The sequence below is a fragment of the Trematomus bernacchii genome, unplaced genomic scaffold, assembly GCF_902827165.1.
Source record: "Trematomus bernacchii unplaced genomic scaffold, fTreBer1.1, whole genome shotgun sequence".
In the NCBI taxonomy this organism is placed as follows: Eukaryota; Metazoa; Chordata; class Actinopteri; order Perciformes; family Nototheniidae; genus Trematomus; species Trematomus bernacchii.
In genome coordinates, this window is record NW_022987973.1 from 15,894,399 (window position 1) to 15,911,264 (window position 16,866).

Genomic DNA, 16,866 nt, shown 5'->3' on the forward strand with positions numbered 1-16,866 from the left:
ATGGGCCATTGCTTTATGAAGCTAAGGTTTGTTTCTGTACTAACGTTGTATATATGTTATTAGTTGATAATTAACTGCAAAACAAATGTGAGCCAACGACTTATGCAGACCTGTGTGTGTTCTCTTCTTTTACAGTGTGTAAAAATCAACATAAAGGATAAACTGATCAAATACTTTATTCATTACAGCGGATGGAACAAAAAGTGAGCCTCTTGGTTTGGATACAATTAGATTTTCTAGTTTACTACAGACAACTTTCTGTGAATGAAATCCATGAATACTTTTTCACTGTGAATTTTAAAGTGTAAATGGTATTTTTCATTGGCAGCTGGGATGAATGGGTTCCTGAAAGCAGAGTTCTCAAGTATGTGGACAGCAACCTTGCGAAACAAAAAGAGCTTCAAAAGGCCAATCAGTAAGTTTAGAGAGAATAAAGAATCATCTTTTGTAAGGCCTCTGTTACTGTGTGAAACTAACGATGTCGAACAAAAGTCCACGATGTTAAATATTTGTGTAATTTGTCCCCAAATAGCCTCAACATTAACAAAGCGTAAAATAATGCATGCTTGATGTACTACATTTTTAAATAAATAGGTACTCTAAGGTTTGTTTGTTTTTTAACTTGCTTGTTTTCCTTCCCCAGAGACCATTATGTTGAGGGAAAGATGAGGGGTTTAGCACCAAGCAAGAAGATTGCTGCTGTGCAGCAGAAAAATGTTGATCTGTAAGTGTCCACCTTGTCCTTACCTCTCATAATTCCAAATATTATAAACGTTAGGTTACTTTATTGTATTCAGCTTTGGATAAAAGCGTCTGCTAAATTAAACAATGTATTGTAATACACATTATGTAAGTAGAATTAATGTTGGCGCGACGATGTATATTAAATGGAGGAAGCATACAGTGAACATGTGTTATATCCTCTTGTCCCTCATAATGCTTTTTTTTTGCATCCTAGGAAAGTGAAAAAGGCAAAGCAAAAGAGTAAGTAAAACTTTTCTGCATGACATGTTAGTTTAACCTTTTTATACAATCCATAATCATAAATTGTGACGCATATGTCAGTTTGTTTTAGTCAGTCAGCATGGGACACTGACATTTAAATATAACAAGGAAATGCCATTTTAGCAAGTTCTAAGAATTGGCAAATATGTTCCTGTTTGCACTTTACAGTGAGTCTCGGAGCATATCTCTGATAATGGTATTGTTTATAAAAGAAAGACATGTAAACATTGTTTGCATTTGGTGATATCAGGATTTACATCTATGAATTCAAGTGTAACAGTTCTTTATATTTAGTCTTTTATCTTCATAGTGTGAAGTAATTTGAAGGCACGCTGAATGTGAGAAAATCACAAGGAAAACGAACTCAAAGTGTTTTCAGTAGCAGTGCTGATTCATGTACGTGTCCTTCAGACTGCAGAATGACTCTTTGCTTCCTGCTCATCCTTTATTCCTAAACGCACTGTCCTATTTTGGGAACCTGTGACAGATCTGTTAATTTCAATAATAGGTGTAGACTTTGACAACCTGACAGTTTTTATATGAAAACATGTATTTCTCCATAATGAATAAGCGTTGTTGTGTTGTTCAGCCCCAGGGCCGGGTGAAGGCACCAGCAGCGGAGAGACGCTGCAGGGACCCCGGAAGAAGAGGGCTCGGGTCGATCCCACTGTGGAGAGTGTATGTATCTCAAAATATTGCGATTTCTGCTGACACACATACAAAAATATACCCAGTTGATTATATAGCTCAAACTCTTCATAATAAGCCTTTTTTAATGTAAAAAAGTGGAAAGATTGAACCTTCTTTGTTGTAATGTGAGTCACTACAGATGAATAGGTTCACTTTATTAACTATTAGAGACAAACCTATACATTTCTACAGTTAAATAATTACATTAAGAGAATCTTTTTTATATTATAAGTTTTGAAAATGTGTATATTTAAATATGCACATTTGGCATTATGCGATGCTAACTTTTGGTGAATCTTTTATACATTTTACACAAATAGAAAAGCGAATAAAATACATAAATGTGTATCTTTAGTTTTTTTGTTTCCCCTAGCCTAAAAGAAAAAAAAAGTATGCAAGCAAATAGCCCAAAAGATAAGAATAAAAGATAATGTATTTGCCTCTAGTGTCTCCCCTTAAGGAGCTCTTTGGATCATTGAGACTATAGATAAACCGTAAATGACTTTTTCACTTGTAAAATGAAGTGGCGATCTGCTGAATTACTTTCAGACCTTTTAAATTCAACATTAGAAAACTGGAACATTAGTTGTGGGACTTCCACTTTGCCGATTGTGTGAAATGTTCTCCTGCTCCTAAACACCCATTAAAGAAAATCCACATTGTGTGTCCAGGAGGAAATGTTCACCAACCGTGTGGAGGTGAAGGTGAAGATCCCTGAAGAGCTGAAGCCCTGGCTAGTGGACGACTGGGACCTCATCACACGACAGAAACAGGTACAGAAAATAGTGCTTTAGATTTCACAACTAGTGCCATGCTGTTGGATGTTTGAGGGACTGTGATGCATGCGAGCGCAGATCACGCTGTTTTGATTGCATTTATTATATTATAGTGACCCCTCTATCATTGTAATGGCAATTTTAATGTTCCAATGTCAATGTATCCTTTTGCCATTACTTCACAGGAGGGTTTAGAGTGATCCTGACGCAGACACAAACAGATGAATTTCCGGTCTTTTGCTGCAGTTTAGAATGATGTTTTATTGCTTTACATACCAAGGTTTAAGTACACTGTGTCAATAGTTGTGGTATGAGCATCTGCCGGGGCTGGCCGGGCTGGTAGAATCGGTATGCTCTTCCTCCTGTGTCCTTGTCCTCTCCTGTCACCTATGACCCCTTTTATACACCCGGCGCAGCTAAACCCCGCCACCAAGTGTTCAAAATAATATTGCACTATACATATAAATTAGATAAACTGAGACACCAACAACACCCATAAAATGGCTCCTACAATCATGATAGGTCTCGCCAGATTATTGCCAATACTGTCCAGAACATGCCATGATAACGCTTCTGCAAAAGGTGGTTGATTTGCAACCTAAGTCATGTATAAAGTAGCACAGCCATGAAAATGTCTCTATTTATTAGAGAATATGTGGGAACACTTATGTCTGAAATGCAGTGACGACAACTGGACCCCCTTCTGTAGACACACACCCCCCGCCGTTATAATGCCCGTCTTTTCACTGAATTGTCGTCTTGAAAAGGGTACTGACAACAATTCCGCAACAACATCATCTTCACCTGTTGCACTTGCCATTTCAACGTTAAAAACAATAAAACGGCATGAATTGCTTCGTGGCATTCATCTAGATCCTCTGTCTCGAGCCAGTGAACTACCGGGCCTTCTTGAATACCCTGGAACCGAGTGAAACTCTGAAAGAATACGCCCATTGGCTACAAATCAATATATGATAGGTTGATCAAACTGTCAATCCAAAGGTACGCTCTCATTCAGTGCAACGGCCAGGGTATTCTATCAAGGATATAGAATACCTTGGTTGAAGGATATTCTACCCAGAGACCCAGAAACATATCTGATTGGTTGCTTTTCTTTTCGAACACAAAACCACTGAAATGCGTAGTGCATGGACCGAGAAAGACAAACAAACATAACACTGTAATGTTACAGATCAACAACACAGATACGATTCTCATTTATTCATTTTACATACATTTTATTACATTTTATTGATATAATTAAATCGATGTTTTGTTTGTTTTATCTGAGTGTTCCAGGGTATTCTCTGAATACCTTGAAGGCCCTGACGGTTCACCACTGCTGAAATAAAGGGAGGAACAGTGATATTTGTACGTTTTGCTGTCTAAATAAAGCTTTTCTGTTGCTTACAGTTATTTCATCTGCCTGCTAAGAAGAATATAGAGACTGTCTTGGAGGACTATGCAAACTACAAGAAATCTAAAGGAAACTCTGACAATAAGTAAGAATAACCACCATAACTTTTGTAGAAATGTTGAAGATAATGGGTTAGGCGTCACTTCATGTGTACAGCGCTTTGTTTCCACCTGTTCAGTTACAGTTCTTGCAGTGTCCCTATTTTTATCCTGCAATGTGGGAAGAATAATGTTAAGCTTGAATAAAATACTGTGCAATTTAACCAGCATGCTGCCACTTAGTGCAGCTATTGTACAAAGAACACCTCCTGCTGAATTTGAAAGTATGTCTATAACTGAACTCAACGGAAGTTCCACGTCTCCATTTACAGCTCATTACACATGCCTTTACATTATGTCTGCTTTTTCTGCTGTTCCTATAAGACATTTTTTCAAATTTGTACCAATGTACAATGTGCTCCTTAAAGCTGCAATCTCTTACATCTCCATGGAAACTCTTTGGAGAAATATGTGACCTCTTTCTCTCCCCCCCACTCAGGGAGTATGCAGTAAACGAAGTGGTGGCAGGGATACGGGAGTACTTTAACGTCATGCTGGGAACTCAGCTGCTGTACAAGTTTGAGAGGCCGCAGTACGCAGAGATGCTGGCTGAACACCCGGACACGCCCATGTCCCAGGTGTACGGAGCCCCCCACCTACTGCGTCTGTTTGGTAGGGACACACACGCTGAAACACACACACATATACACACCTCCATATGGAGCCCACACACAGAACAGTGCTGTGAACCATCGGACTAAAAAGATCCTTTTTAACCATTGTACTGAAACTGCCGGTGCTTTCAGACCATTTAATTAGATTCTTCGAAAATTCTCCTCTTACAGGAATAGTGGATCTGAGAGTGAAAAGTACTTGGCGCCTTAATGAATGCCGTTTAGTTCTTGTTTGTGACAGGTTCTCTATGGAGGTGTAAGAATAATCACCCAGCTTTCTTTGTTGAAAGAAAGACTTGTGAATGGTGTCTTCAGATTTCTCATGATTAGGTCCAACGTGTTTTTTTTCCAACATAATCTCCACTGTGGAAACAGCAAATTAATCCTCAACCAAGCTACCCACAGTTTAAAAAAATAACACAGTTGTATAGCACTATAAAGAAGGCTGCGTAAATACTGCATTCACACAGTTATTTCTGCTCTTTACTGTTTAGAAATAATATACACCATAATAATAATAATAATCATGTCAGCTGTTCAGTGTGACATTTGTGGGTGTTCTTAATGATAATTGCAGTCATCTTTTAGTAAGTAAACGTAACTCTTAAAATTAGTCATCTCTTTGATCACTGGTGTAAATCAACTGCTTCACTGACACACATTCACAAGTGAAGCAATCTGTGTATTTTTCAGATTTCTAAAAATAATTCAACAAAGGAATCATACTACATTCAGTATGGCAAACACTCCAAAGGTCTGCGGTAGAGGATATTATTATCATAATTTCCTTTGACCCTTATTTAGTATTAGCATTTTAAACGTACACAAAGCTTATACAGCGTCAAATTGCATTTACTAGTTGAGAGAAATGTGGATTCTAGCTATCTCTAACTCGTGCTTGTTTTCTGATAAAGCAAAAGAAACACCTGTTATCTTAAAACAGCTGGTCTACATTGTTATGGCAGCATAAAGAGCTGCAGGATTGACATATTTTTGTAGGCAGACCTGGAAATGAGAATTGCCATTGTCACCTTGAGGAAAAGCAATGTTTTTTATTTGGATTTTGAGTATTGCTGAGAATAAATTCTGGCAAGCAATCATGATTTTTAATGTCCCCCCCCCTCTGAGTTGATGATTTTCGTTTCTGCGTGATGGCGTGTCCATGGCAACCTGTATAGTCTTCTTGGGTATGTTTTTTGTTGTAAGACAAAACTCGAAAATCTCTTAAAGACACACAGGTTTTAGGACTCATTCCTGCAGAAATAATAATAATCGGTTGCCTCAGTTGTTTGAAATAGTAAAAAAAAAAAATTAAATTCTGGATTGGTCCTTATTTTTATGAAGCAATTTTACATTCACAACATCAGTCCTATTTCATCTTCAGCCTGCAGTTGCCTTCTGCGTTGTTCCTCACTTACTGTATGTTACCCCCCCCCCCACAGTGCGGATCGGATCCATGCTGGCCTACACTCCGCTGGACGAGAAGAGTCTGGCTCTGCTCCTCAGTTACCTCCAAGATTTCCTCAAGTAAGGTTGAAGGCCTTTTATTTCTTCAACAATTAAACTTCTGTGTATGAGAGCGTGACTTTGCACTCATATTTGAAAGAGAGGCAACACATTAGCTGTATAAAAGAAGGGATAACAAACACCATTAGAGATTTGTGTTACTTCAGTGTGACTATCAGTGCAGAAAACATGTGACTTTTCATCTCGCAGATATATTTAGCTGTTTTCATTGTTGTCACCTATACACTGAGCTATAGAGCTGCCAGACTTCATAAGAAATCTCCTAGAACGTGTACATTTACTGATGCAAACACTCAAGGTTTAGTCTTGAAGTATAAATGTCAAACCTCCCACACCTAACCACAGTAAAGTTATTGGAAGTTTTTTTTTTACAGGTTTTTTAATGCATTTGAAAACAAAACACTTGCTTGTATTTTATTGAAGTAGGCTGAGTTTCTTTCTTATCTGTCGTTGTCTAACACTCCCAAGTGGATAAGTCCTGCAAACTGATTCAGTTTGATCTGTGAAGAGCGCTCTCTTATATTTTCACATCTCCTGTTTATCCTTACATAATGCATAACAGGACACGACTCTTATAGGGACTCCTAACTTGCCAAAATAGAGGATGGAATGATATTTATTTTATTCTTTGAAAGCCTGTTGTAAAAATTCCCTATGGAGGCATAGCCAAGGAAATGGTGACAGTTAGCTTTTTTCAAACATTTCTATAGCACTCTAATAATTTACATTTTTCTACAGGTATCTGGTAAAGAATTCGTCCACCCTCCTGAGTGCCACAGATTACGAGGTCGCTCCCCCAGAGTACCACCGCAAGGCTGTGTGAAAGCTCTCGGCACACTGCGCTCCTGAAGACACTCCTCTATCACACCACATGTAAAATAACCATTACTACCTTTTGAGGTCACGCTTGGATGACATTTTTTTTTCATGAACTGAATTGCCTCCTGCACAAAGGTCTCAGGAGCTTGTCACACTGAGGAAGTCGGAAAAAAACGTAGGAAACCTCTTTTTGTTAATAAAATGTCTCCTCTTTTCTCTCACCTTGTCCTTTTTCTCTCACCTCTTTAAAAAGACACAAGAACATTTACATTTTCTGTCGATAAGTTACCCTTTCCACAAGCAGCTCTTTGGTGTTTTGTGCATTTCACCGGATAGATAGTTACTGTTGCATGTATTTATTAGTGTTCCTTCTGTCACATAAGGTGCAAATTAATGCCGGACAACACGGTCAGCACTCAGCAGTTGATGTTTTTGTATTTTGTGGATTTGTATCAATTTGTTAAAAAAAAAGTTACTTCCCAATATAAACTTTGTTTACTGTGTTTTTTTCTTGATATCTTCTAAATCATTTGGTGTCATCACAGATAATGCAGGGCTCAAAATGGCATTATACGGTACTTACTAGTTTCATATTGCTAAAAATAACCAACTTGTATGCAGATCTGTTAAAAAATGCCATTGTGCCATATGAAGGGGCTGTAATTAGGACAAATCTCAGTATTTTGAACAATTTGTTTTATTTTAATTTAAGAGACTGGAAATGGGGAGAACTCCAGAATTCTGTTGCAATTCTAAAAAATAGTTTTTAGTTTATTTTAGGACTTTCCTGAAGGGGCCCTAAGACAGGCATTACTGGCAGTGAGTTACAGATAACACCTGACGGATCACAAAATACCTAGATGGAAATTCCGTTAACACATACTGTACATGTGTTGAATTCTCTGAGAAAGACAGCTGTAAAAGATTCCACATAGAGGAAGCTACATACCCCATAATGAAAATAATCGCTAGTTGTATTGCTTTATAAGAAGTGTAGAAATAAACTAACAATTAAAAGTATTTAATTCAAGAGTTAACTTGAGTACAAAATAGCGCAAGAATATACATGAAGTACTAATTAGTGATACGTTTCAGTTTCAATTGTTGAGTTAAATTAAACAACTTTATTGCTAGGAAGCTTTTGAGTTTCCCCCTGGGGATCAATAAAGATTGATCTAAATCTATAATACTACAATTGAATTATATTTTGTGTTATCTGATTGTGCAAAGTTACCAAGTAACACAAAAGAAATGTAATGGAGCAGTATTTGCCTCTGAGATGAAGTGTGAAGTATAAAGTAGCACAAAATGGTCATATTTAACTAAAGTACAAGTACCTCAAAATAAAACCTAAGTGCAGCAGTTGAGTTGTACTTAGTTACGTCCCACCAATGTGTATACGTGCTAGAGGGTCTGAACTCCTCCTCCCACTCATTGTGAGGAGTGAGGTCTGTAGAGTCGTCTCTAGCCATAAACGGAGGGAACAGTAATGGCAGTGATGTCTCCATGGTAACATTGTTGTCATGGACACAAAGACAATGAAAGAGGCACATTTATGCCATGTACTTCCTCAAAGTCAGAACTGCCGCATAATACAATTAAATGTGTGTTGCTGCATTGTATTGATGAATCCAGGGCATTTGATGATTTAAGCATCATGTTTATTCTGACTCATGTTGAATTTTATTGTTTACATTTTGCTAGTTTACAAACTTTTTTAATTAACTGTTTATTGAGTCATTGGCTGATGGCTTTAGGGCCCATTGTGTGTGTCAGTTATAGATCTAGCTAGCCACAAAGGGGCAGCATCTTCCCCGCCTTTTGATTGATTCTCCAAAAACCGATGTCAACCTTGCTTCCTCTGGAGTGTTAATTATGTGATCAGATCCTTTACTTAAGTAAAAGTACAAAAAGCACACTGGAAAATACTCGGCTACAAGTTAAAGTACTGCAATCATATCCTTACTTCAGTAAAAGTATGCAAGTATTATTGTCTACATTAACTTAAAGTGGACCTATCATGCTATATTTAAATGATATATTGTAGGGCCATAACTATATAAGGTATATTTATACGTTTCTGTTTTCAAAATACCAAACAGATCATGCATTTTAGCCATGCCTCATTTCGCTCTATGTGCTGTTTGCTGTCTACGGGTCTGATTCTGCTGACCACGCCCCCCTGCAGGAGAGGGGAGACGTGCTCTGATCAGCTGCTGGGCTGTCAGAAGAGGGGGAGAAAAAGAGATCTCCGTGTTTTATTATATAGAGTCGTTATTCATTTGTTTTAAAGCTCAATAAATAACAAAGAAGACCTTTGACCGGCACTTTTCTAATTTTGTCCGGAAGTTTTAAACTTTAACGGACATCTTGACCGGCGAAACAAACTGAAACTGAAACTCTGCCGCACGGTCCCCTCGTTCCTTGGAAGAGGCGGAGAGGTGGGTGTTTGTCATCTGCAGGTGGACTAACCGGAGAGAATTACAGTGCTTGCCTCGACGGGGAGGGATTGCATTGCAGCGGGAGCAAACGCTTGCCTCGGGGAGGGAGAAAAAAAGCCACAGCGGAGAATAAACAGAAGGGTAACCATGGTAACTATGGGCGGGAAGTCTTCTTCGCTGCTTTTGTGGCAGACTACAGCGCCACTTACAGGCCTGGCATATGTACTACAGCGTCTCCAGCGCTTTCGACGGCAATGGCCGTGGCTGTCTCCTCCTGATTGGTGGCGCCACCGTCCTGACGTCAGGACAGTGTTCGAATCTGGATCAGTTTTTATCAGATCCGTTGCAGCCCCTTTTTTAGAGATTTGGGTATGGAGGAAAATAGAGAGGGTTGTGTTTTCTGACACTTGGTGAGTTCCCTGGAACACCGGGGACACATATTCATGTATAAAAGACGTACAAAAGTGCATTTCCCCCTTTAAAGTATCACAACTCAATGTGCAGTAAAATGGACCCTAGCTGTCTGTTATATATGATGTTTTTAGATTAATATTACTCATGTATTAATGTTTATGTTACATTTGACTACTGTATATGTTTGAGTTTGTGCTAATCCAACTATTATATAGTAGTTTAAGCAACAGGAATAGATCCAATACGATCATTATTTGGTTTTAGCATCACTGTTAGTGACAAAAGTCTATAAATACACTATTACACCCTATTATCAGCTTTGTGATAAAGCATTTTCCAGCTGATCCAAGAGGGTTTCTAAATAGTTTATCAAGCCCAAGTAGGAGAATTGTTTCCATAGAAAGGGAACACTTAATATTTCAGTAAATAACAAAGATTCATTGTTTTCACTAAACAGGAAGGGTAAGAAAAGTTGAAATCTGAAAAATAGCTGCATCTGTCAGTACTTCGCAGTTCAAGTGGGTGTCATGTACTCCATTGTAAGCCATACAGATGGTGACAGTTTAACTTATATATTTATATTAACATATCAGGGCATTAAGCATACAACTAATATGGGAATGAAAACAAGGTATAAGGATATTTTACTGTTGGTGTTCCAGCATTTATATATCTTAACTCAATATATTACTGAAACCATCAGCTATTCTAAACTCAGACATTTAAGCTGATGTGATTTGCTCCCTTAAATGTCTCTGTTAAATATTTTGAGATGTGACAAAAGTTTGCCGAAGGTAATAAATAAGCTTAAACCAAACAAATATATTTTCATTCTTTCTGAAGTCTAAAAAAAGCCTTTGGCATAAATACTTTAAATGCTTATAAAGACTCTTACATAAATGGTTGAAGTGACATCATCTGTACTGATACTAGCTCAAGCTTGTTATCTGTTATATCAGAATCTCATCCATCCTGTGTTATATTATATCGATGTATAACATACAATAGTCTCACTATTCGTAACACTTCCTCTTAACTTTATCTCAAATATATATAGTTGTCTTCCTTGATGTTTCATGAAAACAAATATAGTCCAATGTTTTTTAGGAAGTAAATACTTTTGAGATATTGACATACAGATGTTTTCTTTAAAGCAGTCAATATAGATGAATGAAGCTTATTATCAGATTACTTACAATACTGTTTGTGTAGTTAAGTATATAGATGTATCTGATGTTTAAGATGCAAATAGATACAACTGGTTATATCATGTACGAAAATGCAGATAGGACAGACACATTCCATTGAGTTAATCTAATCAAATTGGTAATAGTGGATACATAAGTCTGCTCCCTGATAAATATTAAGGACTCATATGTTGATGCTTATGCTTTTGATCTATTTAAGTAAGATTTGGAACACTTACTTGCAAAAGGTTATTGTGACAATGTGGTTTTGGTATATATAAATAATATTTTCTCCTTAAATCTTTTATTGTGTTAACACTTGCAAGGTGTATGACTACAAGGCTAATACAGTACGCTACATTATCATTCAACAGGCAGGTATTTATAAAACAGTTTTGTACAGTTTTTAGAGACACACTGTGCAGTTAATAATATTGTTAGCTGTAGGAGTAAGATTCAGGTTAGTAGACAGTTATGTAAACCGTTTTTTTGTTGAGATGTTTACTGTAAATAACCATTAGTGGTGACGAGTGGTTGACAGGTTGACAGGTACTTTATTTCCAGGTGTTTCGCTTTCTTCAGGTACGCCTGACGTCATTCCAGGTTTTTCCTGCCCTGTCCCAGGATGTCTCCAACTTCTCCCAATGACACTTTACACGGAAGTCCCGCCCTCCAGCAACGGCAATTGGATCAAAAGCACAAAAACGGTTCATGCTGCAGTCTGATTGGCTCCTGGAGTTGTCAGTCAAAGTGCAAGCAGAGTTTGAGGTTAGGCGTCAGGTGAAACTCGCTCTGGGAGGAAGAACAGACAGATAAAACTAACTTCGCATGAACTTTCTTGGACGTTTTTTATACTATTTATGAATTTATCCACCAAAGGAAACTTTTAATATCCACCACCATCACCTTGCAAGATGAAGAGCCTGAAGTATCGATTGAAAAAGCACGAAGTTACCATCACAGTAAGTCGTTTTTTTTACTAAGTTTTGCTAACATCCCCGTCTCTTGCCAGTTAATTAGTTTGTCCACAATGCTAATGCTAGGCGTTGTGTTTGAACACCAGGATGGAAGGGGTTTATTATGTGTAACCCTGAACTACTGCCCTCAACAACCACGCTATGTGCGGTCATGTTCCCACGGTGGTGTGTGTGGAAAACACACCGACAGCAAGTTTAGGCACCTGCATCTCCGCGCTAGTGGTAGATGTGGCCCTGGCACTGGCTTATTACTGTGGTGCCTTCAGGTTTAGAGTTTGTTTTCCATCTGACCTACATCAAGAGCAGCTGACTGTGTTGTTGTTATTCACAAATCGCGGCAGGGAGCAACGTTCCTCAAATCAGTGCAACAGAGCCTTTTCTCCTGCTTGTTATTACCGGGAACACTCCATCTGAGCTTTCATTTGTGGACTGTAACCTCACGACCCCTGAGAGCTACGGTTTCTAGCACTTTTATTGAATGCAGAAGCTTACCATCAGATGTGAGACGTGTTCTGTGGATGAAGGTTCAGTAAAAAATAAATGCAGTTGCTAGATAAAAAGGTTGCGACAAAATTAACTTTTTTCTCCTCTGGCCAAATGCCTACTGAATGTTCACATTTTTGCATACAGTCTCTCAATAGATGATGCTTGGTTTTTTTGGCTCGATTGTGATGCAAATCAACTAGCCACGTGCATATTTTACCAACATACCGTATGGCTGTTAAATGTGCTAATTTTGTCCCCTGTGTACACCTAGCTTAACTGATACAGTGTAGTACAACAGGAAGAAGTTCAGTAAGAATAGCAATACCACACTGTAGAAACAGTTGACCTATCACTCTGTAGTTCAACCTCATTTTAGTATTTTATTTATTCTCAATGGCAGAAATGCTGTTTCAGCATCTAAAATGTGGACATTTCTTTCTTTCTCTGTTTTTAGTAAACTGAATATGTTGGGATTTGATACTGATAAAATGGGATCACCTTGGACATTGTCAACTTTTTTCCATCCTGAACAAATCATTGGTTGCTTTCCTAGTGTTATTCTTCATTGCTTTCAGCGAATTTGACCTGATACAATGGCAACTTATGTATGTCCTTACTTAGGAGAAATACAGTCATCCTGCCACAAAATAGAGGATACTTAAAATAGTATACATAACGAACATTTTTATAGAATGGCTGTGGGTAACCATCATGGCTCCGTGGATACACTATAAGCCCCTTCAGGAATGTGTCAGAGATGTTGTATGCATGTGTTACAGACAGTATTGAATGAACAATACAGTATAATTACTGGCACAATGTCTAATATCCATCAGGTCTATGCTTTCCACCTACAGTAGGCCATATTAAAGTCTGTTTATTCCTCCCAGTCCAGCTACAGCCTATGAACTCTGCCTATGGACTATTGTCACTACAATTGTGCACTGTTCAACATGCAGTGGGTGTTTTGGCTCGGCACTCTGTTTCCAGCTCCCACAATTACCATGAGAAAGGCTCTCAGCCAGGGGACCTGTGTGTGGTAAACTATCTGGCCCTTTATAAAAGGGAGGGGAAAAAGCCTTTTCAGCAATGAAATGGTTTTGTATCCGCGTTGGTTGGTTGTCTCACTCCTGCAGCCAATCAGAATTCAAGTAAAAACAAAAAAAGCCTGTTTTTTGCCCCGCAGCATTTCCTGTACCATTTGTTTAAAAAAACACCTCAGGAAATGCTGGAGGTATGCTGTGTTGACGAAACACACATGACATTTTACACAGGTCTGTCTGAGGGATGATTTCATGCAGGCAGATACCAAAGATAATGAGATGGCCATATCAAACTTAGTCTAATCTTTTTTTAAATGTATTTTAAGTTGCATCGTGCCTTAGTTCTGATTTGCATGCTGTCAACAGTAAAGGCAAAGTTTTCCTTTCAATGGATGGTTCATCTTTCACAGCTCAATCCTGAAATCTTTGATGATCATAAAACAGATAAATCATATCAGGAAGCATTACATTTACAGCCACATCTTACTGTAACTGTTTCAGATGCATGCTTTCCTCTTTGTTACACAATGCTCCGGATCTGAACTCACTCTTTCCTGGTGTGGTGAATAATTAAGCTAAATAATACGTGTGGGAGAGGTGAGGGGAATTTGAAAGGAAACTTCATTTGAACAAACTATAACTGAATTCTGTCACCTTCCATTCCTGTTATTATCTTTACTATCTCATCAGATAATACTACATGGATTTGCTTTGATTGTAGCTAACTACGATGCCAGGAAGTTAGCCTTTTCTTACCAAATTCCAAGACATTCCCTCCAAACCAGCTGTAGATGAAAGGCAGGGGGAGGTGTGTATTTTTGTCTCTGGTTTGCAGGCAGGGCTCCAGTGTCTTTTATTCTCTTTTGTAGAAGACTATTATGTTAAGGGTGAACTTTTACAAGGCTCCCCATAACAAGCAGCGACATGTATAATAGCCATACAATCACGGAAAGAAAACATTCATGATCATTTCATATCATTTTGGCAAAAAAGAGACACATAAATGACTAAGGCTGTAACTTATAATTATCCTAATCATAAATACATCTGTTATCAACTCGTCCGTTATTAAATCTGTTCATTAATCCAAATAATCAGTTGCTTGTTTTATATTAGTTGCATATATATGTCATTCCCAGGCGACATCCTCAATCTCTTGTTTTGTTCGATCAACAGCAGACCCTCACAAGTTTAAGCCAGACATTTAAATAAACAGAAATCTTAAGAAAACACTATTTCAATAATTGCACATTTGTTGTTGATCAAATAAGGGATTAACAAGCTCAATGCAATAGGAAATCACTCATTTATTTTTCACTTTACAAAAACAAGGCATTTATGTTTAACCACTATTTAATACGTTTTGACAGATTCTTTTGCAATAAAGTATACAAAACGTATAATCATTGTATTGAAAAGTAGATCCTTATCAATAGAAAGGAAAGCCAAATAAAATATCAAGATAAGTATGTCATTGGCTGGATCACGATGTAATGTTTGAATATAGCTGGACTAACATTCTCCAAACACCAAAGCTGGCCACAAAGCCTTGTTTTTTCTAAAAGAAATATGTTGATAATGTTTCAGCTTTAGCAGAACTTGGCAGTTTTTCAGAGTTGAATCCACAGACACAGGAGCAGACAGGACGGCTTATGGAGGAAAAAAGGGGGGGAAACTGGATTTCCTGGTTAGTTTTGAGATTAGTATGAACGGTCACACACCAATTACAGCCTGCTGTCCCAGCAAACATCTGTTCTGTCACTTGGGGCATTCCACTATGTGTTGTGTGTCAGCTCAAAAGAAAGTAAAACAGGACACAATCATGAGCCGCAGGACACAGTAGAGGTGAAACTGTCAGACATCTTTCTCTGTTCCCCGCATGAAAGGTCTTCCTTGGGCAGTTTCATCCAACAGCCTTGCAACACCACAATGAGAAGACCACACAACGCTGCGTGGCTTTGCAAAGGCTTGTGTTATGTCATTTCAGACAATTTTCTTGTTCCAAAGATTCAATTCCCAAGCGCTTTAGTTGCATTCTGCTCGCTGGAACATGAACAAGCAGTTCTGTCATGAGGTGTTCAGCTTTCATTCCCTGTGCACTGCACTATTGATTTTATGTGTTTGTGTACTCCTTTTGATATAAGAAGGGAAATAAGGTTTGAAGATACAGCTCTGGGAAATATAAAGAGACCACTGCAGCATTATCACTTTCTCTGGTTTTACTATTTGTGTGTGTGTGTGTGTGTGTGTGTGTGTGTGTGTGTGTGTGTGTGGTGTGTGTGTGTGTGTGTGTGTGTGTGTGTGTGTGTGTGTGTGTGTGTGTGTGTGTGTGTGTGTGTTGTGGTGTGTGTGTGTGTGTGTGTGTGTGTGTGTGTGTGTGTGTGTGTGTGTGTGTGTGTGTGTGTGTGTGTGTGTGTGTGTGTGTGTGTGTGTGTGTGTGTGTGTGTGTGTGTGTGTGTGTGTGTGTGTGTGTGTGTGTGTGTGTGTGTGTGTGTGTGTGTGTGTGTGTGTGTGTGTGTGTGTGTGTGTGTGTGTGTGTGTGTGTGTGTGTGTGTGTGTGTGTGTGTGTGTGTGTGTGTGTGTGTGTGTGTGTGTGTGTGTGTGTGTGTGTGTGTGTGTGTGTGTGTGTGTGTGTGTGTGTGTGTGTGTGTATGCATGCATGCACACGTTTTAATGGCGCTTTAGAGAAAGGGATTATTCTCATTAAGATTATTTCACCAGATTCTTGATGGACTGCTCCATCGATATTCCTGTGTTGGTGTGATTTCTCACCGTGTGTATTGTCCCACTAAGAGTTTTTGTACCTACCAGAAAAAAAAATGCAATAGCTCGTGAAAAGTATTCCTATTTTCAGCTGTATTTGTTTGTGTCTCATTAATACTAAATTGTTCCTGTTATATTTCCTATGAGGGTTACATTTAAAATTATTAATTCATTAGTCAATTGATTATTATTATATTTTATTTATCTTGATAATCAATTAATCATTTAAATATTTTGTAAGCAATGATTCCAGCATTTTTCAGAAGGCAGCTTTTTAAATGTAAGGAAATGCTGTTTTTCTATCTCTTTAAACTGTAAACTGAATATATAAGTGTTTAAAACGGTTGATCGTACAAAACCAAGTCCCTTTAGGTATGTTTAATACCTCGGAAATGGTCTGATTTGAATCTATGGCAGGCAGATTCAGGCTTGTCTATTTCTTTACATAACCTCATTTTCTCTGTTGTACACAATTTCAACAGCAGACGGAGGCTGCTCATCAAAACCGATGAAAGCCCTTATCAGTGATTGGTTGAACGCTCTCCTAATGAGAAGCAGGCAGACACAGCAAACTGTACTGAAAGGCTAATCAAGGAGTATGCCTCCATT

General features: G+C 38.2%; 2 protein-coding genes across 2 annotated transcripts in view; both read left to right on the forward strand.

Annotated features, from left to right (window-relative positions):
* Window positions 1-7,449, forward strand: part of LOC117471178 (mortality factor 4-like protein 1) — an 8,112-nt gene extending 663 nt beyond the window's left edge. The window contains exons 2-12 of the mRNA XM_034115999.1: window positions 1-26; window positions 136-203; window positions 329-415; window positions 644-724; window positions 959-984; window positions 1,595-1,683; window positions 2,367-2,468; window positions 3,885-3,973; window positions 4,426-4,598; window positions 6,043-6,127; window positions 6,866-7,449. The exon at window positions 1-26 is cut by the window's left edge and continues 21 nt beyond it. Coding sequence (XP_033971890.1) covers window positions 1-26; window positions 136-203; window positions 329-415; window positions 644-724; window positions 959-984; window positions 1,595-1,683; window positions 2,367-2,468; window positions 3,885-3,973; window positions 4,426-4,598; window positions 6,043-6,127; window positions 6,866-6,950 — 911 coding nt within the window. The 3' untranslated portion in view covers window positions 6,951-7,449. The remainder of the gene's footprint in view (window positions 27-135; window positions 204-328; window positions 416-643; window positions 725-958; window positions 985-1,594; window positions 1,684-2,366; window positions 2,469-3,884; window positions 3,974-4,425; window positions 4,599-6,042; window positions 6,128-6,865) is intronic.
* Window positions 7,450-11,751: 4,302 nt separating this feature from the next.
* uacab (uveal autoantigen with coiled-coil domains and ankyrin repeats b) overlaps window positions 11,752-16,866 on the forward strand; it is a 39,973-nt gene continuing 34,858 nt past the window's right edge. Inside the window, exon 1 of the mRNA XM_034115968.1 lies at window positions 11,752-11,950. Within this exon, the coding sequence (XP_033971859.1) occupies window positions 11,903-11,950 (48 nt within the window). The 5' untranslated portion in view covers window positions 11,752-11,902. The remainder of the gene's footprint in view (window positions 11,951-16,866) is intronic.